The 26,278-nt window shown below is 35.9% G+C and overlaps 2 protein-coding genes across 2 annotated transcripts in view; both read right to left on the reverse strand.

Annotated features, from left to right (window-relative positions):
* The window catches only part of UGGT2 (UDP-glucose glycoprotein glucosyltransferase 2), a 164,564-nt gene that overhangs the window by 61,199 nt on the left and 77,087 nt on the right, over positions 1 to 26,278 (reverse strand). The window contains exons 16-22 of the mRNA XM_060128687.1: positions 23,967 to 24,098; positions 16,858 to 17,022; positions 16,380 to 16,503; positions 16,189 to 16,287; positions 13,939 to 14,030; positions 6,051 to 6,257; positions 2,567 to 2,698 (exon numbers count right to left, since the gene is read on the reverse strand). Coding sequence (XP_059984670.1) covers positions 2,567 to 2,698; positions 6,051 to 6,257; positions 13,939 to 14,030; positions 16,189 to 16,287; positions 16,380 to 16,503; positions 16,858 to 17,022; positions 23,967 to 24,098 — 951 coding nt within the window. The remainder of the gene's footprint in view (positions 1 to 2,566; positions 2,699 to 6,050; positions 6,258 to 13,938; positions 14,031 to 16,188; positions 16,288 to 16,379; positions 16,504 to 16,857; positions 17,023 to 23,966; positions 24,099 to 26,278) is intronic.
* On the reverse strand, positions 24,869 to 25,412 carry LOC132508528 (2-iminobutanoate/2-iminopropanoate deaminase-like). Its single transcript, XM_060128688.1, is given in 1 exon segment — positions 24,869 to 25,412. A coding segment is annotated over 1 exon segment (414 nt). The 5' UTR covers positions 25,381 to 25,412; the 3' UTR covers positions 24,869 to 24,966.

The following is a 26,278-nucleotide window of genomic DNA, read 5'->3' on the forward strand; positions in this document are numbered from 1 at the left end:
ATCTCTCTGGCAACTTTAAAACAGACTATTACCTTTTCCATTGTGCAAATGAGGAAACCAAGTCTTGCAAAGGTTATACAATTAATGGTGCAACCAGAATTTGAAGCCAGATTCGCCTAGCTAAAACAAAAAGGCCTTGTTTGTTTCCCTTCTCTCTGCCACACCACGTCTTTCATCAATTTGTAAATATGTAACATGATAAAAATAAATATAATTATAGCAATAGCATTATTTAGGGTTTTGTTTAATCTTAAAATATATAGATTTTTAATTCTTTAGCATGGCAGTAAGAAAGTATGAGATCATCATTACACCCCAGTTTGATCATTTATGAACAATTTTAACTTTGAATATGTTTCAATTCTAACGTAAATATTTGGACAGGTTCAAAAATGAAGATTGATTCTAAAATGTCAGAATTATTTTAATCATTAAACTATCTGGTTCAGAATTATAACTATCTATTACAATTGTTATGATTATTGTGTTTCATAGCATTGCTCTGAGACACAGTATAATATTACATTATAGTTCATAAACCATAGTACTTATTTTCAAATATATCATACTTTTGTATTCAAACCACAGTCCTACAAATAAAAGGATAATCAAAATTACAATTTTCCATTGGTCGACACAAAAAGTCAATGTCATCTGACTTAATATCTATCTCTAGCCCCAACCTCTCCCCGAATTTAACTCATACGTTCAGCTGTCAACTCAACCAGTCTACTCAGAGGTCCAGAACTGAACACTGAACTCTTAATACGTCCAGAACTGAATTCTCTATCTGCCCTTTCCACTCCTTCTAAATGAGCCCACTCCTCCTGCAGTCTTCCTTTCCTTAAAACAGCGGCAGCTCAATTCTGCCAGTCACGTAGTTCTCCTACATCCCACTGTAAATCTGTCAGCAATTCCTGGTCATCCTCCAAAATACATCTCACGTCTACTTCTCCCTACTTCCACTAGAGCCATTCTGGTCCAGGCCACCATCACATCTCACTTGGACTACTGTAATAGCTCCTAACTGGTTTCCTAACACCTACAGTCTATCCTTAATGTAACAGCCACTAGCGATCCAAATGAAACGTCAGTTCGTGTCAATCCCCCGCCCAGAACCATTGGCTTCTCAGCTCATTCAGAGTAAAACCCTACCTGACCTGGCCTCCAGGTACCTCTCTCCTGTTCTCTTCATATCTGCTGTACCTACCATTTTATCTCTTAAAATGCTGTACCTACCATTTTATCTCTTAAAATGCCTGACAGAGCCGAAGGTAGCCATATACTTTAAAACTGTTCTAAAAAGTTAGATTTCTTCCCAAAGCAACTGTTGAAAAAAAAAGCAATGCCATTTTTGGGCTTTCACAGAGCTCATTATCAAAATTCACTAATATTTTATATTACTGTAATAATAAATGGCAACTGTTGTCACCAACTGTAAAACAGCACTGTACACAGACGAACCCGCGTCTAACTATTTTTAGGAGCTAACACAATTAGCTCAAGAACAGTTACACTGAAGCGGAAATATGTGATTTGTGGATGCTTGTGGATATGAGTCCCTCACTATTCTCCAATTTCTATTATTTATAGATTCAGATAAGAAGGAATAAATAAGCATAACTTTAAGGGAATGATGACACAGGAATGAAGCACGCAGGTGAATAGAGCTCATAAAAATGTAGAAAACAGAGAAGACACTACAGCTTTGAAGAGGATTTAGGGATACGTAATTTGATGCTTCAAGCAGAGATAATGTCAAACACACTGCATTAGCTGATTTCTAAATATACCTAAGCACCAGATTCAATTTTTAAAAACTTAAACCATTCCTGAGAAAGAAAACCAGACTATCACACTAAAAAATATTAATAAGCAGCTATCATCCACTAATTTTGTATGTATCTATTAAAACTCCCTAATTAATCATATACACATTTATGATATACTAAGAGAAAAAAGTATGATATAAAATTATATATATATAATAGCGTTACAATTATGTATTTAAAAAGACAGACATGGCTATGTAGAGTAGAGAAGGGTTAGATGGTAAAACAATAAACTATTAATAATAAATTTTATTAGGATGGTGGGAGTAAGAGTGATTTTTACTATAGATTTTAAAAGATGATATTAATAAATACTACTTTATAGTTCAAAACTTGCAGTATTGTTATTTAACATAATCAATTGTAGAAAAAAGCTACAAGAAGAAAAAGATGTCAGAATGTACTTTTCACACCTACTTACAACAGTGCTCAATCACAATGTTGTAATGTATACAAAATTGTTCTAATATTTATATTATAAAAGCTATCCCCCAAAAACATCCTTAGCTGCATCCGATGTTATCACCAATGGGGGGGGGTGAAGAAACAGGTACTGTGCCACGAACTGGACATCTCAGTGGCCATTTTGTTTACGCTGAGACCTGTCTGGCGTGTCTAGCACATGAGCACTGTCCTCTGTGTGTGTTGCATCAGGTGTGTTGTGACAGAAAACGCTTGACACCCCCGTATCACAGTGTCTCTGAGAAAAGTGAGCAATTGCTTTTTTTACTTACTTTCCCATTGCTGACAACACCTACTTCTCCAGGACGCAATTTAAGTACATCTTGACAGAATAACTGGTGAGTTCGAAAAATATTCACTCCAATGGTATTATATTTTTTCTCAAAGGCATTTTTATCCATTCCCTAAGGTATAAGTTAAGAATGATAAAACCAGTAAGAGAACAGTAAATACATTAAATAATTTTTTAAACATAGCCTACCTTAATATATTAGTATAAAATTTTAAATTATATTAACTTGTGATTTTAAAAAGTACTATTTTGTTCTGAAACCACATTTAAAAAAAGAATCCTTCTTTGGCAAGGCAATTACAATATCTGTAAATCCTGTTACAAGTAGATACAGTTTGCTACTCATTCTTTGAGAATTTTGGGTGGATTACTGATTAGTAAAATGCTAGGAAACATCAATTTAAATAAAATTTAACATTAAACAATGAAATACAATGTTTATTAAATTCTGAATTCAGTACCTCCATTTTCGTGTGTTCAATTAAAAAAATTATTGTTTAAAATAGAAATACCCTGCTCATTCCATTATACCAATCCCATGAAACCAATTTAGTAATAGTGCATTTAAACTCTGAAATACAAAAGTAATCTTTGCCATCTCAGTGTGTATCAAACCTTAATATGCATACAAATCACCTGGGTGTAGATCCAGGGAGGGCCTTACATTCTGACTTTCTATCACGTTCCTGGTAGTCCTGCAAGGTCAGAAATGTTCCCCTGCGCTGTCCAACACACAGCCACAGATGGGTACTGAGCGCTTGAAATGTGGTTAGTATGACTGAGAAACTGAGTTTAAATTTAATTTAATTTAAGTTTAAAATAGCCATATGAAGTTAGTGGCTACAGTATCAGACAATGTAGCTCTAGATCTTTACTTCCAAAACCTCTGTCTCAGTCAACCCCTCTCTGACCACAAGCTGCTGACCTTCCAGCTCATTCATCCCAGTGTCACCAGACCAACCATTACTCAACCCTTTAGTCCACTGACCCTACCACTTATTTACTGTCCATCACACTTTCCATATTATCATTTTCCTCCTAACCAAGTTATACCCCAGAGCCCTTTACTGTAACAGAAACATTCCATGCTCACCTCCCCTGGATGCTTCCCCTCAGTTATTCACCTGGCAAAACCTCAACTCTGGTTAAACACATCTCTGCTTACTCTGCAACTGGATCCAAACAGCTTTAGGACAGCTGGAGAAAAGCATGCAGCCAACATTGATCTCACTTTCAATTTATGGTCATCAACCTCAAGTGGGCCCCAGAAATCTTACTATAATGTTTTTAATTCACTTTCTCACTCGCAGAATACTAGAAAAATATTTGACATTTTCTCCTCTACCCACGAACCTCTAAGAGCACCTACTCCTATTCTAATACTTAGCTAATGACTTGACCTTCTTTTGAGGACAAAATCAATCAGAAGTAAAGTACTCATCTTGCTACCACCAAAAAAATCTACCCCATTCTTCAGCCAATACTTACAGCTTGTGCACTGGGTCCCAGCACCTCTTAGCTACGCAAGAGCTATCCTCCCACTTTGCTCTGCTCCGTTTCATCTTTTCTCATTTTCTGGATGGACTGTTTTCATCAGCATACCACAAATAAGTGAAATCCTTCCATGACCGCAAGCCCTATTCTAGCTACAGAATATTTCTCGGTTCCCCACATAGGAAAATTCCTTTAAAAAGCTACCTATACTTGCTGTCTCTGTTTCCTGATTTCCTATTCTCTCTTGAATCCAGTTCACATTTATACCTATCACTTCACTGAAACTGTTCTTATCAAAGCCACCAATGACCACCTAAACAAATAAAATGGTCCATTATGAAGCCTAATTTCAAGAAATATGGCATAGTTTATCATGTCCTCCTTGAAATACTTCCTCCAGGTGGCTTCTAGGATATCACACTCTCCTGGTTATCTTCCTAACCCAGTGGCTGTTCCATCTATCCCCTCTACTGGATCATCCTTTTCTTGCGTTCCTCTACATGTTGGAATGTTCCAGGGCTCTTTTTCAGTCCCTCTGTTCTCCAACCCCTGCCCCACTCACTTCCAAGGTATTTCATCCAGTTTCTTAGCTTTAAATTATATATAATGCTGATGACTCTCGAAACAAAACAAAACATTTTACCCTCCATTGATTCCTACACTTATTTACTAAATTGTCAACTCAACATCTCCACTTGAATGTCCAACAGGCATCTCCAACTTAACACATACAAAACTTAACTCTTGATCCCCTATGTATCCCAATCTTCTCTTCATCAAGACTTCCCCATCTCAAAAAAAAAGACACCACAATTCTAGCTGTTCAAGACAAAATCCTTGAGTATTACTTTCACATGTCACATACAATTGGCAGCTCTTCAAGCTGACTACAGTTGTAACAGATATTATGTATATACCATCTCACCATGTCCACCACCAATATCTACTCCAAGACACCATTATTTCCTACCTGGATTGTTGCAATAGCATTCTAATTGTTCATCCTATTTCCACTCTTGTTTACCGACTATCAAATCTTCACATGGCACCCAGAGTCATCTTTTTCAAGATTATTTATCTCACAAGATTCCTCAATGACTTTCCATTATACTCAGAAAAAATTTCAATTCCTTACCATGGCCTATGAGTGCTTGGATATCTGGGATTATGTTTGTGAACTCATTTCCTACTAGTCTCCCCATCACTCTACTTTGGTCATGATGACCTTCTGCCTATACCTCAAACCTGGCAAGACTGTCTCCGTGTCAAGCCTTTAGACCTGCTGTGCTCTGAACCTGGTATATTCTTCTCTGCAAGAAAGTCTGTAGACTTTCCATGGCTTGCCTTCTCATTTCATTCAGAGCTCTGCTCAGACATCAGCTCTTTAGAGATGACTTCCCTTGACCACTCCAGCTAAAAGAGCATCCCTCAAACTGTTTATTTTCTTATATTTCTTTATATCTTTCCAATACCACTTACCTGGTCTTTCCCATTACAATGTAAGCTCCATAAGAACTGGGACTCTATCTGCCTTGTTCATAAGTATTATCTCCATTGTCTGGTAGACAATCAATAAATATTTTTTGAATGGATTAATGAATCTTTCTTCCAGAGGATCAGCTTCTGTCTTTAGAATTTTCCCTGTACTGGACCCCTTGAGTGAAATAACTGAGGATTATTCACATAATCCTTTAACTCCTAATGCTTCACATAAGTACATATCCTGACTAGAATGCCTTTAACTTTAAGGATCATGAAGTAGTAGCTGAAATATATGAAATTTGATTTGTTAAGTGCCTCTATGCGAAGCTGTATCATGTAACATGCATCTTTTCCCACTGTAAAGGAGAGTTTATTATCCCCGTTTGATTATACTTAATGATTTTTTTAACATATCTCCAAGCACACTGACTTATACTTTTGAAATATGCAAGATACTTATTTATTATTTCAAACAAATAGCTACTGACCTCAGTAAGGAATGTTTTAATTTTATCTCCAGAGTAAATAGCTGTAGCAGTTTCTTCCTCTGCCAGTTTCCTGAGAAAGTTTCTCAAAAAGCTGTTTTTCAGTGTAAGAAAAGCTGCCAGAATTCCTCTGGAAATAGCTGTGTTATCTTCATCTATTTTTGATGTAGGATTATAAATAACTCCCAACCGACCATGAACACTTACTTCCTGCAAAACACATTTATAGGTGAAAAATATCAGTATCTTACCTATCCTTTTACAACTGAACTTTCTTCTTTCCAATTAAGTTTGCTCGCTTTACCATACAACATCTTTCACTGTCTTCCTGTTGAATGTATTGCATGCGGTATACCACTGAAATAGTCTAAAAACAATCATTTTATTAACTAATTCTCTCCTCTTTGCATCATGATTCTTTTGGCCTCTTTTTGGATGTGTGTGTGTAAACTAACACACATAAAAATGCACAAAATGAAACTGTAGAGCTCAGTGAATTAACCTACAAAATATCGCCCAGGTCAAGAAATAGAGCACTGCCAGCAACCCAGACATCTTTCATATCCCCTGCCAATTACTTCACCTTCCCACTTTCCTAAAGACAACCACTATCTTGTCATTCATAGTAATAACATTCTTGCTTTTCTTTATATTTTACCACCAATGTTTTCATCGTTAAAAACATTTAATCTACTTTGAACGTCATATGAATGTAATCATACACTATATATTCTTTTGTACTCTTTTTCCATTCCACATGATAGTGAGATTCACCAACACTGTTTGGAGTAGCTATAGTTACTTTTTTTTGGTGCCATACAGAATTCCATATGAATATACTCTCCTTTATCCATTCTACTGACGCTAGACCTTTGAATTTTTTTCACTTTGGCACTCTACAAACACAATATACATATCTTCAACTTTAGAAGATGTTAAAAAGAGTTTTTCAGGATAGTTAGACTAATTTTTACTCCCACCAGCAACATATGAAAGTCCCACTACCCCAGAGCCTCATAAACATTTTGTATTGTCAGATTTTTAAATTTAAATCATTCTGGTGGATGTGTAAAGATATCTCATTAGGTTTATTTTGCTTTTTCTCATCACTAATGATATTAAACATTCTTTAACATGCTCATTGGCCTCTTTTCTGATTTGTCTGTTGAATCTTTTGCCAGTATTTCATTGGAGATAATTACCTTTTATGTACTGAGTTATAAGGGTTTCATTTCTAAGACTTGAGTGCTTTTTTGGTTACCCGTATGCAGATAACTTCTGCTAGTCTGTGGCTTGACCTTTTATTCTCTTGCTGGTGTGTTCTGACAAAAAACAGTCCCTAATTTCAATGTAGTTGAATTTACTGGTATTCTGCTTCATTGCTACTGGGTTTTGTGTTCTGTTTTACAAATCTTTCTCTTCTCTCAAGTCCTAAAGATAACCTTTGTTACCTTTGAGAACCTTTATTATTTTGCTTTCTATGTTTAGATCTCTATCCATTTGGAATTGATTTCTGAGTGTGATGTGAAAAAGAGAGAGTTTAAGAGACCACCCTTACTGCTCTTTAAGGTCAACTCTATCATAAAGCACGTGTAGTATATACATGGGTCTGTTTCTGGATTCTCTATTCTTCTTTCACTGCTCTATTTTTCTATCCAAATTGTTTTCAGTTGTATAGCTTTATGAAAGATCTTGATACCCAGCAGAGCAATTATCCTACCTTCCTCTTCTTGAAGAGTAACTTAGTTATTCTTGGTCCTTCGAATCTCCATATAAATTTGAGAATCAGCTTGACAATTTCCATAAAACATGCTCAGATTCATATTGGAATTGCACCTAACTGATACATCAATTTGGGGAGAACATCTTTAAAATACTGACTCTTTCAATTCATGATTATGGTATATCCCTCCATTCATGTGAGACTTCTGAATTTTCTCTCAATATTTTATTGTGTAAAAGTCTTAAACATATTATGTTACATTTATTCCTAGCATTTGATATTTTTGATACTATTATAAGTGATTTTTTATTTAAAATGCATTTCTTATTTGTTGCAATGCTTAGACTTAATTCTGGTATACTGACCTGTTGGGCAGCAACCTAGTTAAACTAAAAAATGAATTCTAATAACTTTTTGTGGATTTATATGTATTTTCTGTATAAACAATTTGGAAAAAAGACAATTTTAATTTTTCCTTTTTGATTTTTATAATGCTTATTCCTTTATTCACTTGTGTAGGATTTTTGCACCTATGTCCATGAGTCAGAGTGGCCTACAGTTTTCCATTCTTATATAATGCCCTTTTATGCATTTGGTTTTGAAGTAATGCTGACCTTGTACAATGAGTTGAAATGTATTGCTTATTTTTCTATTCTCTGGAAAAAAATTTGTGTTAGATTGATGCTTGGTACAGTTTACTAGTATGGTCATATAAGTCTGGGGTTTTCTCTTCTGAATACCTTAAGTTACAGATTTAATTCCTTTGATAACTAAAAATGCCTTCTTCCTACCTCTGTCATGTCCACAGAATCTTGAGTAACATCCCCTCTTTCTATCAGAGCACTGATTGATTGGGTCTGCTTCTCCATATTTCTTGACCAGTTTTACCATGTGTTTCTATCAATTCTATTAGTCTTTTCAAAGAACCAAATTTTGGCTTTGTGGACCTTAACTACTGTATGTCTTCTATTTCATTACTCTTTGTTCTTATCTTTATCTTCCTTTTCCTTTACTTTCTTCGATAGAAGTTTAAGTTGCTGTTTTTAAATTTTAAGATTTGTGCTTAGATGACTGATCTTTCAACCTTTCTCTTTTTCAGATATAACATAGTTTTAGTTGTATCTGTCAAGTTTTAATGTCATTCAAATCTTAATTCTTTCAAAAAATATTTTCAAATGTGCATTTTTGTATCAACAGGTTACACAGAAGCATTTCTTAATTTCCAAATATACAGAGATGTTCTAGTTTTCTTTCCGTGATTGATTTCTAACTTAATTACACTGTGGTCAAAGAATATACAGTTGATCTTTCAACAACACAGGTTTGAACAGCATGGGTCCACTTAAAAACAATTTTTTTTCAGTAGTAAATACTACAATATTACATGATCTGTGGTTGGTTGAATCTGCAGATGTGGAACCTTGAATACGGAGGGCTGACTATAAGTTGTAAGTGGATTTCTGACTGCTCAGAGGGTCAGTGGCCCTAACCCCTGCATTGTTCAAGGGTCAACTGTACTTTGCATAATTGAAGAAGATATAACAATTGTGAATATTTATGCACCCAACATAGGAGCACCTCAATACATAAAGCAAATGCTAACAGCCATAAGAGGGGAAATTGAGAGTAACACAATAATCGTGGGGGATTTTAACACTACACTTATACCAATGGATAGATCATCCAAACTGAAAATTAATAAGGAAACACAAGCCTTACATGACACATTAGACCAGACAGACTTAATTCACATTTATAGGACATTCCACACGAAGCAGCAGAATACACTTTCTTCTCAAGTGCACAGGGAACATTCTCCAGGATATATCACATTTTGGGTCACAAATCAATCCTCAGTAAATTTAAGAAAATTGAAATCGTATCAAGCATCTTTTTGGAACACAACACTATGAGATTAGAAATCAATTACAGAAAAAAAAACTGTGAAAAACACAAACACATGGAGGCTAAACAATATGCTACTAAATAACCAAGAGATTACTGAAGAAATCAAAGAGAAATAAAAAAATACCTAGAAACAAGTGACAAGAAAACATGACGATCCAAAACCTATGGGATGCAGCAAAAGAAGTTCTAAGAGGGAAGTTTATAGCAATACAATCCTACCTCAAGGAACAAGAAAAATCTCAAACAACCTAAACTGACACCTAAAGCAACTAGAAAGAACAAACAAAACCCAAAGTTAGTAGAAGGAAAGAAATCATAAAGATCAGAGTAGAAATAAATGAAATAGAAACAAAGAAAACAATAGCAAAGATCAATAAAACTAAAAGCTGGTTCTTTGAGAAGATAAACAAAACTGATAAACCTTCAGCCAGACTCATCAAGGAAAAAAGGGAGAGGACTCAAATGAATAAAATTAGAAATGAAAAAGGAGAGGTCACAATGGACACTGCAGAAATACAAAGGATCGTGAGACTACTACAAGCAACTATATGGCAATAAAATGGACAATGTGGAAGAAATGGACAAATTCTTAGAAAGGTACAACCTTCTAGGACTGAACCAGGAAGAAACAGAAAATATAAACAGACCAATCACAAGTAATGAAATTGAAACTGTGATTAAAAATCTTCCAACAAACAAAAGTCCAGGACCAGATGGCTTCACAGGTGAATTCTATCAAACATTTAGAGATGAGCTAACACCCATCCTTCTCAAACTCTTCCAAAAAACTGCAGAGGGAGGAACACTCCCAAACTCATTCTACAAAGCCACCCGATACCAAAACCAGACAAAGATATCCCAAAAAAGGAAAATTACAGGCCAATATCACTGATGAACATAGGTGCAAAAATCCTCAACAAAATACTAGCAAACAGAATCCAATAGCACATTAAAAGGGTCATACACCATGACCAAGTGGGGTTTATCCCAGGAATGCAAGGATTCTTCAATATACGCAAATCAATCAATGTGATACACCATATTAACAAACTGAAGGAGAAAAACCATACGATCATCTCAATGGATGCAGAAAAAGCTTTCGACAAAATTCAACACCCATTTATGATAAAAACCCTCCAGGAAGTAGGCACAGAGGGAACTTACCTCAACATAATAAAGGCCACATTTGACAAACCCACAGCCAACATCATTCTCAATGGTGAAAACTTGAAACCGTTTCCACTAAGATCAGGAACCAGACAAAGTTGCCCACTCTCACCACTATTCAACACAGTTTAGGAAGTTTTAGCCACAGCAATCAGAGAAGGAAAAGAAATAAAAGGAATCCAAATCAGAAAAGAAGAAGTAAAACTGTCACTGTTTGCAGATGACATGATACCATCCATAGAAAATCCTAGATACACCAGAAAACTACTAGAGCTAATAAATGAATTTAGTAAAGTCACAGGATACAAAATTAATACACAGGAATCTCTTGCATTCCTATACGCTGACAATGAAAGATCAGAAAGAGAAATTAAGGAAACAATCCCATTTACCATTGCAACAAAAAGAATAAAATAGCTAGGAATAATCCTACCTAAGGAGCTAAAAGACCTGTATGCAGAAAACTGTAAGATACTGATGAAAGAAATCAAAGATGACACAAACAGATGGAGAGATATACCATGTTCTTGGACTGGAAGAATCAATATTGTGAAAATGACTATACTACCAAAGCAATCTACAGATTCAGGGCTATCCCTAACAAATTACCAGTGGCAATTTTCACAGAAATGGAACAAAAAATTTTACAATTTGTATGGAAACACAAAAGACCTTGAATAGCAAAAGCAATGTTGAGGGAAAAAAACAGAGCTGGAGGAATCAGGCTCCCTGACTTCAGACTATACTACAAAGCTACAGTCATCAAGACAGTATGGTACTGGCACAAAAACAGAAATATAGATCAATGCAATAGGCCAGAAAGCCCAGAGCTAAACCCACGCACCTATGGTCACCTGATCTATGACAAAGGAGGCAAGGATATACAATGGAGCAAAGACAGCCTCTTCAAAAAGTGGTGCTGGGAAAACTGGACAGCTACTCGTAAAAGAATGAAGTTAGAACACTCCCTAACACCATACACAAAAATAAACTCAAAATGGTTTAAGGACCTAAATGTAAGGCTAGACGCTGTAAAACTCTTAGAGGAAAACATAGGAAGAACACTCTTTGACATAAATCACAGAAAGATCTTTTTTGACCCACCTCCTAGAGTAATGAGAATAAAAAGTAAAATAAACAAATGGGACCTAATGAAACTTAAAGCCACAGCAAAGGAAACCATAAACAAGAAGAAAAGACAACCCTTAGATGGGAGAAAATATTTGCAAATGAAGCAACTGAGAAAGGATTAATCTCCAAAATATACAAACAGCAGCACATGCAGCTCAATATCAAAAAAACCCACAAAGCAACCCAATCAAAAAACGGGTGGAAGACCTAAATAGACATTTCTCCAAAGAAGACATACAGATGGCCAACAAACACATGAAAAGACGCTCAACATCACTAATCATTAGACAAATGCAAATCAAAACTACAATGAACTATCACCTCACACAGGTCAGAATGGCCATCATCAAAAAATCTACAAACAATAAATGCTGGAGAGGGTGTGGAGAAAAGGGAACCCTCTGCACTGTTGGTAGGAATGTAAATTGATACAGCCACTGTGAAGAACAGTATGGAGGTTCCCTAAAAAACTAAAAATAGAACTACCATATGACCCAGCAATCCCACTACTGGGCATATACCCTAAGAAAACCATAATTCAAAAAGATACATGCACCCCAGTGTTCACTGCAGCACTGTTTACAATAGCCAAGACATGGAAACAACCTAAATGTCCATCGACAGAAGAATGGATAAAGAAGATGTGGTACATACATACAATGGAATACTACTCAGCCATAAAAAGGAATGAAACTGGGTCATTTGTAGAGATGTGGATGGATCTAGAGCCTGTCATACAGAGTGAGGTAAGTCAGAAGGAGAAAAACAAATATCGTATATTAACGCATATATGCGGAATCTGAAAGAACTGGTATAGACAATCTTATTTACAAAGCAGAAATAGAGACAGATGTAGAGAACAAATGTATGGATATTAAGGGGGAAGGGGGAGGTGGGATGAATTGGGAGATGGGGATTGACATATATACACTACTGATACTATATATAAAATAGATAACTAATGAGAACCTACTGTATAGCACGGGGGACTCTACTCAATGCTCTGTGGTGAGCTAAATGGGAAGGAAATCCATAAAAGAGGGGATATATGTACACGTATAGCTGATTCACTTTGCTGTACAGTAGAAACTCACACAACATTGTAAAGCAACTATACTCCAATAAAAAATTAAAAAAAAAATACTTACTACTGATGCAAAAAAGCAAAAGAAAATTTCAGGAGACTTGCTTTATAGCCTAGCATCTACAAATGTTTTTTAAACGTTACATTTGGGCTTTGCAAGAACATATACTATGTGTACTTTTCTGTCAATATCCATTAGGTCAGGTTTGATTATTTTATTGTTCCAACATTCTATACATCCCTGCTGATTTTCTGTGTGCTTGGTCTACTTGTTATTGAGCGAGGTATGTAGAAACAATAGTACAGACTGGGGGCCGGCAGTCCAAGATCCGTGTGCCAGCGTGGTCAGGCGCTGGTGAGGACCCTCTTCCGCACTACATTCTGCCGACGTCTCCTTGTATCCTCACATGGCAGAAAGAGAGTGGGCTACCTCTCTGACCTCTTCTTGTAAGGGCAATAATCCCATTTATGAGGACGCCACCCTTTTGACCTAATTACCTCCTCAAGGCCCCACCTCCAAATATCATCACATTGAGGATTAGAGTTGAACACATAAATTTTGGGGGGACACAAACATTCAGTACATACACACTATGTATGTAAATGTATGTCCAACTGCAAGGACTAGCAAAGAATATATAGGTCATGAATCACAGAAGACATGTAGGTTTTTCTTTTCCTGGGCAAGGTTACCCATTCTACATGGAGAAAGAATTTGAATGCCTGTCTTAATCTCCTTAGCACCATGTTCTAACCAAGTCAAGGTACTGAAAATGTTAACATGAAGGGAAATAATGATTTAATGCATGTTCTTCATATTGCTTTCTCGAAATTACAACAAATTAGAATTTTTGTAGTAAGAGTGTCTAAATACTCACCAGGTGATTTAATGCATTAAAAAGCAGTTTTCTCCCAGATGGTTTGTCAAAATCAGCAATAATCCAGAAAGTAACTGAAGAAATGACATCATCTGAAAGTTTCAAACAGTTTAGTCAAACTAATTCTTCTTAAAATCAAACTAAAGACAGGGACATTTCCAGTTAACAAAATACATAAAAACAGTAACAATTTTTAAAATGAATCTTTCTGAAAATAAGCAAATATTGGCAAAAATTACATACACACAGAGTGAAATACACATAACAATGTTGAAAGAGGAATAACCTTTATATAAACTCAGATACCAAAAAGAAAGAATAGTCCCCAAGAAACACATATGTGAGATACTTTTGCCAGTAGGGAAAACTGTATCATGCTTATCAAAGTTCTACTGTTGCCAAGCAAAAATGCCTTCCAGCTACACTTGTAAAAAATAATGATATTTGTACCTCACATATATGTAAAACTGGATACAATAAATTATTAGCAGATATTGAAAACAGCAATATTTATTAGCTTATGATTCATGTATTTCAAAAATTCTGACTATTATTAACTTGGCCTAATTCACATCATCCTATGCCAACATCAATGCAATTCTTGTTTCAGAAACATCTGAAAATTTGGAAGCCACAAGAAGAAATAATTTTTAATTCTGCAATCACAGTTAAATGGGTTTAATTTCATCCAGCCTCAGCATATAACACCTGAAATAATACTTGTCTGGCCATCATTAAAACCTATAGAAAAATCAGTCCCTTAGATCTTATGACCCACTTAAAACAACTGTAAAATGTGTGCTACACCAAAAACCTACACCTGAATAGATGTGAAGCTACAGTTATTACCATACTCAGTAATATATAACTGTGCAAAAACTGGCTTTGGTTAATGAAAAAAATATAACAAAAAGAAGGATAACATCAATTCTACTTGCAATCCTTCAGAAGCAATTTGAGAGTAAGGCAGTGGCACATTCTTCTCAAAGAAGAAAGGTAAAGAATTCTCGTGCCTTTTTAATGTCATCACTTTTACCATTACAACTAGTAAACAGAACTATTTCAAAAGTGCTAAGCAAATCTCTCCCAACTCTTTTATTTCTTTACATACTTACATAAATGCAAATAAAGAAATCAGGTGTTTCTCAGTTAATAAAGTCTTCTTTTAGATTGCAAGAGATTTAACCAAAGGGCATTAATTATGGTCTAACTTATTCTGATGCCCAGAAGCAATTTTTGAAATATAACCCAGAACCTGATAAATATGTTTGCCCTATTTTTTATTCCCTGTTTCTCTGCCTCCTTTTCCCTTCACTTGACACATTCAGGACCTTAGCCTGCCATAATATGGAATTGAATTACATTTTATTATTTGTTGGTTCTCTTGTAGACAGACCACTTTATGAACATGAAATCATAGATCTGTTCCAAAGTAATTCAAGGGCCATATGGTCCTAATTTGGATTCACTCCACAGCATTCTCAAAAACTAGCTGTCTGCTTGAATCTCTCTCATATATAAAAATTTACCCCTTATTACATAGTAATTCCATCTTGAGATCACTCATTGTTAGAAAGTTACTGCTTTATATACTGAAATAACAATCAGCTTTCTTTTATGTTTCATGCATTGGCTCTTTTTGTTCTCTCTAGAGCAAAGCAGGTCAAACAAAACAAAGTGAAACCAAAACCAACCAAACTCCAATTATCTTCATGTATCTGAATAGTTCACGGTCTCTAACAGAACTGTGGTCACACTGAAGACTTTCCTATCCAGGCTAAGTCCTTATTTCCAAAGATGTTCCTGTCTTGGCTCCCTCTCCTTTGGTTATGACCCTTAACTTAAGCAAAACATTTAGACGTTGTTTAATCAGAATACAGAACTATTCTCTTCTCATCTGGGGATTACACTTTTATTCATGCCTGATAAGATTATCAGTTTATTTAATCTTGAAAGGGTTTTTACTACCTTCCTAAAAAGGAGAAAAATGGAATAGCTTGCTTTAAAAAAAAAAAAAAAAGGCAAAAACCCCTCAAGATTAACCCCTCTGCATATACGATTAGCTAAGATAGGAGGCATCACATTTTCTCATCACAGTCCTTACATCCTAATAATTTTCAAATCCTCAAATTGAAAGCCAGGTCTCCAGTCAGATATCAACATCTAGAAACGTATTATGCAAGCATTTAATAAAATTACAAGTTTTTGCTATTTAGGAATAAATTCAGGAAAATAAAATATGCTTATTACCTTCCTGGGTTACATAATACATGTTCTCTGCAATTACAGCACTCTTATCTTGTGAATCCAAGAAGAAGAAAGTAGAGAAATCTTCAACATCAGCAGTTACTAAAAATTTTAATATTAAATGTTAAATAATGAATAAAACATTCACAACCCAATAAACATTTATAGGAAAGTATATGGAAGGATTGTATTACCTGATGTAGATATTAAATTAAGGTACTGCCATTTATTGTACAAAATCAAAGGATTTATACGGGGCACAACATTATTTCTATCCATAAGGAAGTCAATTGCATTTGTTCGATCATTTAATATACCCTAAAATAATAAAATATTATTTAGGTAACATATGTGATTTATATGCAGATGTTTTAAAATTATGCAGAGAATACATTTAAAGACTACTGAATCTAAAATAAGTCAATAAGTAATATGCAATTTAGGATTCTTATAATAAATTTTCCTACAAAACTGTGAAGTTTCTTTCCAATTAAGCAATTTTTTAGATGCAATTATGCACAGATAAATTTAATTACTACTTTAAAAATCATTACTAAACGATCAGAATGGAAACTTTTACACAATTAACTTTTGCTATTAAAAGATATTTTTAATATAAAAATCATCTATAAATATCATTCATCAGATATTTTCTCATACATGCTTACCTACCATAAAAACTTCCTTTTGTAAATATGCAGTTTCATCCATCATTCTGTGAAGAACAGCCGTTTCTAGTTCCCGAATATTCAGCTCTTCATGGTGAAAGGATTCACCATTATAAAGAGCTTGAGGCAAAGGACCCAGGCCAGTCATCCTGTAATAGCTTGCTCCTGCCTATGCAATTAAAAAATACCAGAGAGTTAAACAGAATACGTTTGCCTGAAAAAGAAACACATAAATAAAGAAAGGGACACGGCCACATTTTGTATGTCATAGAAAAAACGTTAATTTTGCTAATTTTATCTGTCCTTTCCAAACATTATTTAAAGGAAGGTAATTTACCTACATAGAACAAGTCAGAAAACTTTTTCTGTAAAGGGCCAGATACATATTTTAGGCTTTGTGAGCCGTCTGGTCTCTGACACAACTACTCAATCGTGATGTTATAGTGCAAAAGCAGTGGCACACAACACATGAATGAGTGAACGTGGCTGTGTCTCCAAAAACCTGTATTTATAAAAACACGTGGTAGAAAGGCTGGATTTGGCTCATGGGCTGTAGTTTGCTGACCCCTCATAGAGAGTATGACATTACTTTAAAAAATGCATTTACCTGCATAAGAGATTCATTTCTCGCTATATTCATTTGTTTAGTTAACATTTATTGAATTCAAGCATTTGGCTAGACTTTGTGCATACACAGCTGAAATATCTGCCTTCAACGGGCTCACATATATACAAGCAAAACTGAGGCATATACCAGATTGTATGGGAGCCCAGAAAAGGAATGACTAAGCTGGCTTGTGGAGGGGAGGGATCACAGAAGGCCTCTGTTAGGGAGTGACACTAAAAGTCTTAAAGGATGAGCAAAAATATGCTAGGGAGATAAAGTGGAGAAAGACATTCCCAGTGAAAAGAGACAGCACTGCAAGGAACAGAAGGGAAGAGAGAGGTGGTATATTTAGGTAATGGCAAGTACTTTTCTGTGTTTACAGTGGGAGGAGTTACATAGGGAGAAGATGTGGAGTCAGAGGGGATGGGGAGAGAGGACAGATCATGAAGGTCCTCAACATCTGGATTTTATCTTGTGAGGGATAAAGCATCACTAAACAATTAATTCATTCGCTACTCAACACTACAAATTATTAAAACTTTCATGATAGCCAACATATTCACAATTACCCTATGAAGCTAAGGACTACTATTATATCCACTTTACAGATGATAAAACAGAGTCACTCCCAATGCCACATAATGACTACATTTTGGAAACAGACTTTGTAGTTAACATCTGTTTGACCAGGAGTCTGAACTCTTATCATCTCTGCATTTATTGGACATTTACTGTGTATTAGGCAATGAATGCATAAGAATGATATGCAAACTCTGTGCTAAGAAGACATAGTTTAACAGGGGGAGAGATGGATACATTAAAAATAAGTGTGAATATATATCCAGGGGTACTAGGGAGGGCACGGTCAATTCTACCTAGGAAGAGGGCTCATGACAAGAAATACGATCAGATTTGCTCTTTAAAAAAAAGAATATAGTGGCGACAAAGAGAAGGAAGAGGGTCGGAGAGCATGCACTGGGGGCGGTGGGTTAGGGGCTACTGCAAAAATACAGGAAAGAAAAAGCAAGAGCCAGACAAAAATCAGTGGTGAGAAGCAAGGAGAGAATGAGGCAGTTTCTGAAATATTTAGTTGACAAAACTGACAGAACTTGATGATCTACTGTTCGGGAGGGTGTGAGGGAGAAGAAGTTGCACAACTATCAGGCTTCTGGTAGCCTGAGTGCCCTGGGAGGATGATGGCGCTACCCTCTAGGATAAGGCACAGAAAAAGAAAAAAAGGTTTGGGGTAACAAGAAAGACGATGGGCGTAGCTTTAAATTCATTTAAGACGCTTATGGGCAATCCCCCAGGCAGCTGAGTACATGGCTTTGGAGCTTAAGAAGGATATTGCTGCTAGAAATACAGCAATTTTCCCCTGTGACTTTTCAGTTAGGCAACCGGTCTATTACAAAAGCCTTAATTACCACAAATAAGCCATAACACTGAATTTTGTACTTTCAGCCTACGTCTCTATTCTGAGCTGTAGACACAAATACCCAATCACACTTCACATCTCCTATGGAATTCTCACAGGCACCTCGAATTCAACATGTGAAAAACCGAACTTCTGTTCTTATTTCCCACTTGGTTTCTCTTCCACCCTTTCCATCTTGGCAATGGCACTACCACCATCCCAGTGAGTTAGCTGAAGCCCGGGAGCCGTCCTTGACAATTTCTCTTCTCCTCTCTCCCCTTTCCAATCCAGCAGCAGGTCCTGGATTGTATTTCCCAAATACCTCAATTGCGTCCATTTTTCTCTGCCTCTACTCTTCCAAAAACCTACTAGCCCATCTCTCTCACCTAAATGCTTCCTAATCCGTCTTACTATGTACACTTTTACCCTCTGACAACCTATTCTCAACAACGGAGAATGCTCTTTGGAGAAAATGCATGTCACTGTCACTTCACTTGCTTAATATCTTCTCAGGTTTTTCACTGTTGCAAAGGTATTCTACTGTTTTGAGTTAACAAGCTTGTTAATTAACTACGGCTCACCACACTCTGTGTAATCAGGCCCCTCGCTTACACCTCTAGCCTCATCTTAGGGACTTCCCTCTACAACACAAACACATACTTGCTATATCTACTCAGTAGTAACACCAACTCTCTTCGTTCCTTCACATTCAGGACATCCTAACATTTTTCTCTGGAATGCCGACTACCTACCACTTCTTTGTCTTCTTTTGTCCAACTGTCCTCCTACTTCTGGACGCGGCTTTAATGTCACCTTAATGTCTATGTATTGCGTATTGGGTGGGCCCCTTCTAATAAAGACTCATGTCCATCAATTTGGGGAATTTCTTTGTGGTATTCCTCTAATGCTTTCCTTTGTTTTCTCTGTTCTTTCTGAATCTTGTGAATTGAAGACTGTTTACCTTCTTACTTTTCATGTGTCTTTTTGTCTCTGTCCTATTAAATTTTGATTTTATTTTTAATTTTCAAAAGATCTTCATGTACTCTATTCTTTTACCTCTTGTGGACAGAATATTGTAAGTAATAAATGTTTGTTGAAAGAAAAAATAAAGTTTGGATACAGAGAGAAAACTACAGGAACATGAGTTTAGGGAATAAAGGTCTAAAACATTTATTTTCTTTGTGACGTAGTAATCAGAATGATTTTTGAGGCATGAAGAGAAAGGTGAAAAGGGCTTATAGGACTGATGAATGTTTAGAATAACTCTTGGGAGGAATAGGTAAGGAATAAAACCAGGCACAACTAAAGGACGGTAAGTAACACAGAGTCCAATTTAAGCTGGAGATTAAGTAGACTTGAGAAAAATGCAGAAATTAAGAAATGAAGATATCGTCATTACAAGACAGTCTTACAGGGAGAGAGGTGTAAAAAAGGAGAAAACAGAAGACTGAACTCACACACAAAAGATGGGATTCAATGTTTCTGAGGAGTGTACTGAATCCGTAATCTTCACAAAAATCCTTAATGTGTTTCATAATTTCAGGAGAATATGACTACAGGTATCTTAAAACTGGCAACACCATAAAAATATTCATTTTGCAGCTTAACTTGATAAAGAGTAAAAGTGGATTTCTGATAAATATGGTAGATTTATCACACGTGCTCATCTCGATTCTGCAAGTTTCACTATGTCAACTACAGATTGGCGCTTGCCACCCACCTCTACCAGGCTTAAATCATGAGCTGCTGCGGCCGCTGACCTTCAACACCCCCTGAAAGGAGTTCAGGTGGAGAGCAGAGACGAGGCACTCTGTGCTCTGAGAAAAACTGGCAGAACAGGCCTTCAGATAGATATTTTCAGAAGCCAATTTTATGAGCCCAATTCTTATATCTCCTCTTATCTAGAAAAGCACTAAAATCCTTCATGGTGACGTCTGCTCCTCGTGACTAGCAGTAACCTTCACTAGACTAGCAGAAACCTTTTGCAAAGAAAATGTGCTTAATTGCATGTACTCCCCTGTCACCAAAATCACATGTATACTGACCTTCCCCCCTACTTCTTCGGAGCAGTTTCTCAGAGCTATCTGAAATGCCGTCTCCCGGGCTATAGTCCTCATTTTGCCCTCAATAGAACTTAACTCGTGACTCTCATGTGCATTTTTTTAAGTCAGCAACTAAAATGAGAGTATAATAATAAAAATCATGATGACAACGATGATGATAACAACAATAACAAGATATGAGCCCACAGAGAAAAACGGGAGAAAAGATAAAGAGTAGGTGACCAAAGTAGAAAGGGAAGTCGCTCCCGTGCAGACAGAAAGGAACGTCAATGTTTTCAGAACCCCTGAGGGCTAATAACCTAGACTACCTTAGAAGGAGAAGATAAGGAGCAGAGCACGAAATGTGGAAACCTGTTGAGAGTCTGTATGCAGAGAAGTTGTATACCAAGGCCCCTCTCTCAATCCTGAAAGGCTAAACTATTCTGCTTCCCTTTACTCTCTGCTGAAATTGAATCACAAAGGCTCTAGATTTGGGGATTCCAGGTATAGTGGAAGGCTGAGAAAGGGGATGGAAACAAGACAGAAGATTGAAGGAAAGTTCACATTCTTTCAACGCAGCCTATTACCACATCCTATTTCTGGACATATCCTATCGCCTCGTTTCCCACATCTGCACCCTTTCATTTGCCACATATACTCCTTCTAAGAGGAAAATAAAGAATTCTCATTTGAAGAAATCAAACCCTGCAACAGAATGCCAGCATTCGAAAAGACATTCATTTGTTGGTCATCTAACTGAAAAAACTGACTCACTCCCCAAGTGAGGCCCACCAACCGAAAAGACCCGTTTATTTGTAAGCAGCTTTTTACGGTTTCATACTTACATGTCAAAGACAACCAGACATCATAATACATTTGACAAATGCTTCAAACACAAAAAAGGAAATCAAACTGGATGAAAAAGGGAAGGTATAGAAGGCAGAGATAGCACAGGGCACAGAACAACACATCAGAAAGCTAACATTCTTAGATTAAAAAACTGTGCTCATGAAAGAAAAACTGGACACTCCAAAAAGGAATAAAAGAAGAAGAAAAAGTAAATAATTGCTCAATCCAGAAGATTCAGAAAGAACAGAGAAAATACAGGAAAGCATTGAAAAACAACACAAAGAAATTCCCAGAATTGATGGACACGTATCTCCATTAGAAGGGACCCACCAAACACCCAATGTGTTAAATGAAACAGGATCAAGACAAAGACATATCATGAAATTTCCAAGCAACAGGGATAAAAAGATCCTAAAAACCTTCAAACAGGAAATATAAATAATAGATCAAAGAAAGACAAAGGAGTCAAAATCAGATTGGTATCATTCATTTCAGTAGCTTATTAGGAGCTAGGAGAGAGTAAAAGAAAGCCTTCAAAATCCACACGAAAAATGATTACCCAGTCCAACAATCAATAAAATGCAAATATAAAATAAAAAACTTTTATATAAAAGAGATCAAAGAATTTTTTTCATGCATACTTGCTTGAGAAAGAAGTAAAAGCAAAATAAATCAAAAAGAGGAAACGCACAGTGTTCATGAAGCCGGAGAAAAAGCAGAGATCCAATGAAGGAAAGCAGCAGAGGCAGATCCAGAAATGACAGCTGTGCTTCAGGTACAGAGGACAACCAGTTCAGTTTAGACAAAATGCAGAGTGGCTGCAGAAGGGCATTCTTGGGGCTGGTGTGGGGGGGGCAAAGTGCTGGCTTGTTAATGGCTTTGTTTGTGTAAGGAAAATTCTAGATAGGTTATCTGACCAATCTCTTGACTATCTTGATATATTTGCAATAGGTAGAAAACTACGTGAATGAGTAAAAATGGAGTAACCCTTAAAGCTACAAAAAAAAAGTTGTTAAAAAACAACCATAGTACTTGACTTACTAACAAGGAACACTTTAAAAGTCACACTCACACTAAATATTCATTTAACCAAAATGTGTTAAAAACAGATCGGATAATCAGCTGGTTTGCAACAGGACTTTCCAATTCTTATTGTACTGAAATACTTTTGCACCAGTTGGTAAGTAACTGCTGTCTTGGGACTGCGATTCCCCACATGAGAACTACCTTGACCACTTTCCCAGACTATCCATGTCAGCATGATACAGCTATAAGCAAGTCAGTATCAGCCTCAGAATGAAGCCTTCGAAGACTCCATTCCAGTTCGAGGATGTGCTTTGATTGATTCATCTGATTGTTTGCTCTTGAAGCCACAACAGGTTTAAAATATTTCAAGTACTACCACTGGGACTGGAGGAGACCAAGGGACGGTCAGGAGGTGGAAGAGAGCTCAACCTTCAATTACTGTAAGACTCAAAAAATAATATCTAAAAATTAAGACGTGCAAACTTGAGGAATACAAAAGAATAAGAAGACAAGATTCCTTTCCTTAAAGTACTTATAATACAGTTGGAAATGAAATTTACATCCAAATATATTATGTATAAAAAGGTATATATTATGTATAAAAAGGTAGTTAATAGGAAACAGTAATATTGGGTTGTGAACACCAATATCTGAGGATAACATGGTGTTAGATATTTTCATGGCAACTGATATAAATAGTATGTTTTGGCTATATAAAATTATCTCAACTTAAAAATTCATTTGTATCACATCATATGTTGCTGTTGCCTTTACCTAGAATACATATGAATAAATGAATTCATTTATCTCTACATAAAAGTTAGAGTCTTGTTTGTAGAGCCATTCAGCCACTCTTTTGATTGGAGCACTTAGTCCATTTACATTTAATTATTGATAGGTATGTACTTATTGCCACTTTTTAATTGTTTTAAGGTTGTTTTTTGTAATTTTATGCACTGTAAATTCTGAGAAGTATCTGTTTTGGTACTTTTAAAAAAGCCAATAGTGGCAACTTAAATACTGTATACAACTTGTGTCATTCAAAGGTATAAATTTCCCTTTTTTCCGAGGGTCTAAAATCTAAATCATGAGTTAATTATACTGAGATCATTTATTCATGAGATTATAATAAAAGTTTCTTGATCACATTTTTAAAAATTTGCATTCCAGCTTACCTTTCTTTCACCATCATATTTAGAATAAATTCCCAAAATATCCCAAATGTTAGCATGAGGAAATTCATTTTGGAGAACACCCTTCACATTGTCCACGGTGAGTATATTGTGATTCTCTACTTTTTGGTACATCTGTGAAAATAAAGATATTATAATTAACTTTCACCTTACAGTAATTAGTTTTATTTCTTTCCCTTAGCATGCATATTTATAAAATAAAGAACATATTTTATATTTTGTAAGTTCTAAGCATACTATATACATACATATATATATATACACATGATTCCCACACATACACAAATAAACCATTTTAAGAATACAATCTATTATCCTATAGTAAAAATGGTTTTGTGAATATTCTTTGGCTTTCAAAATACCATATCATATTTGTATATTATATTCTATTTTGATCAAACCAGATGCTATGATTCTTAATAAAATAATGGTTAACTTTATTTTTTTATTATTTTTTTATTTTTTGAAAATCTGCATGCTATTTTATTTCCATTAGAAAAACATTATCTATATAAAATTTGGTCCAGTTTCTTCTCCTTTACCTCTACCATTCAAACTTAAATGCTTTAATTTTACTCAAGTAAAAGCAGAATCATGTATCTGACATGAGAACTGAATAGTCCATACCATTAAATTAACAGAGTTTAATTGAATTAGGTGTGCTCTTTATTATTTCTCAGGAATACTAACTCACCTTTCCTACATGCTATTTCCCTTTACTTTTATTTTTCTGAGTAACTATGTAATGTGTGTCTCTTTTCCCACATCCAGTAATGAGTGTTATAGAAGTGTAATTTATAACATCAGTAACTAGATTCATCATTAATCTTCCACTCATGTTCAATTCCCCTTATTATATGGTATTTCCATAATAACGTCAGATATTTCAGTCAACCTTACACTTTGCAACAAATACTGTAAAAATTAAGATGTTAATTTAAAAACATTATTAAAATTCCAGACTAAATAACACGGGGCCCACTTAGAGCGATGCTGTCACGAGAGGTCCTTGGACAGCTACTGCTTCAATCTCAACACGGCCTCCTTTGGGCAAAGCAGCAACCTGGTAAGCAGCTCTTGCAGGAAAACTACTCTAGAAATACTGCTTGTAGATGTCATTGACAGTATTGAAGTCGTTTATGTCAGCCAGCAAAACAGCTGTTCTTATCACATTCGTGAAGTCACAGCCTGCTGCTTTCAGGATTTCTCCCATGTTTGTAAGAGCTTGTTTAGCCTCTTCTGCCACCCCTCCTGGCACAAGTTGTCCACTTGCAGGATCCATGCCTAGCTGTCCTGAAATGTAAATGGTCCTGTCGACTAACACAGCCTGACTGTAGGGACCAATGGCCGCTGGGGCTTTCGCGGTGCTGATCACCTTTCTGATCAAAGACGACATGGCTAATCCTTTTTCCTTGCCGCCCCTTGGAGACAACTCAGCCCATTTGTTTTTTTAGTAGCATGTTGTTTAGTTGCCATGCAAGCTTTTCTTCTCATTTCTCTATCTGTGATTTCTAGTTTCATGCTGTTGTGGTCAGAAAAGATCTTTGAAATAATTTCTATACTCTTAAAATTTTTTGAGACCTGTTTTGTGCCTAGTGTGTGCTCTATCCTAGAGAATGTTCCATGTGCACTTGAAAAGAATGTATATTCTAGTTTTTTGGGGTGTAATGTACAGAAAATATCAATTAAATCTAACTGTTCTATTGTGTCATTTAGGATCTCTGTTGCCTTACTGATTTTCTGTCTGGAATATCTGTCCACTGATCAATGGGGTGTTATAGTCTTCTACTATTATCGTGTTCCTGTCAATTCCTCCCTTTATGTCTGTTAGTATTTCTTTTATGTATTTAGGTGCTCCTTTATTGGGTGCATATATGTTAACAAATGCAATATCCTCTTCTTATATTAATCCTCTTATCATTAGGCAGTGTTCTTTTTTTATCCTTTATGGTCTTTGTTTTAAAGTCTATTTCATCTAATATGAGTATTGCTATCCCTGATTTCTTGTCATTTCCATTTCCATGAAATATCTTTTTCCATACCCTCACTTTCAATCTATGTGTGTCTTTTGCCCTAAAGTGTGTCTCTTATAGGCAGCATATTGTAGGCTCTTGTTTTATTATCCAATCTGCCACTCTATGTCTTTTGAGTGAAGCATTTAGTCCATTGACATTTCAGGTAATTATTATTATTATTATTATTTTTCTTTTTTGCGGTACGTGGGCCTCTCACTGTTGTGGCCTCTCCCATTGCGGAGCACAGGCTCCGGACGCACAGGCTCGGTGGCCAGGGCT

Source organism: Lagenorhynchus albirostris, chromosome 18 (genome assembly GCF_949774975.1).
Source record: "Lagenorhynchus albirostris chromosome 18, mLagAlb1.1, whole genome shotgun sequence".
Taxonomy (NCBI): domain Eukaryota; kingdom Metazoa; phylum Chordata; class Mammalia; order Artiodactyla; family Delphinidae; genus Lagenorhynchus; species Lagenorhynchus albirostris.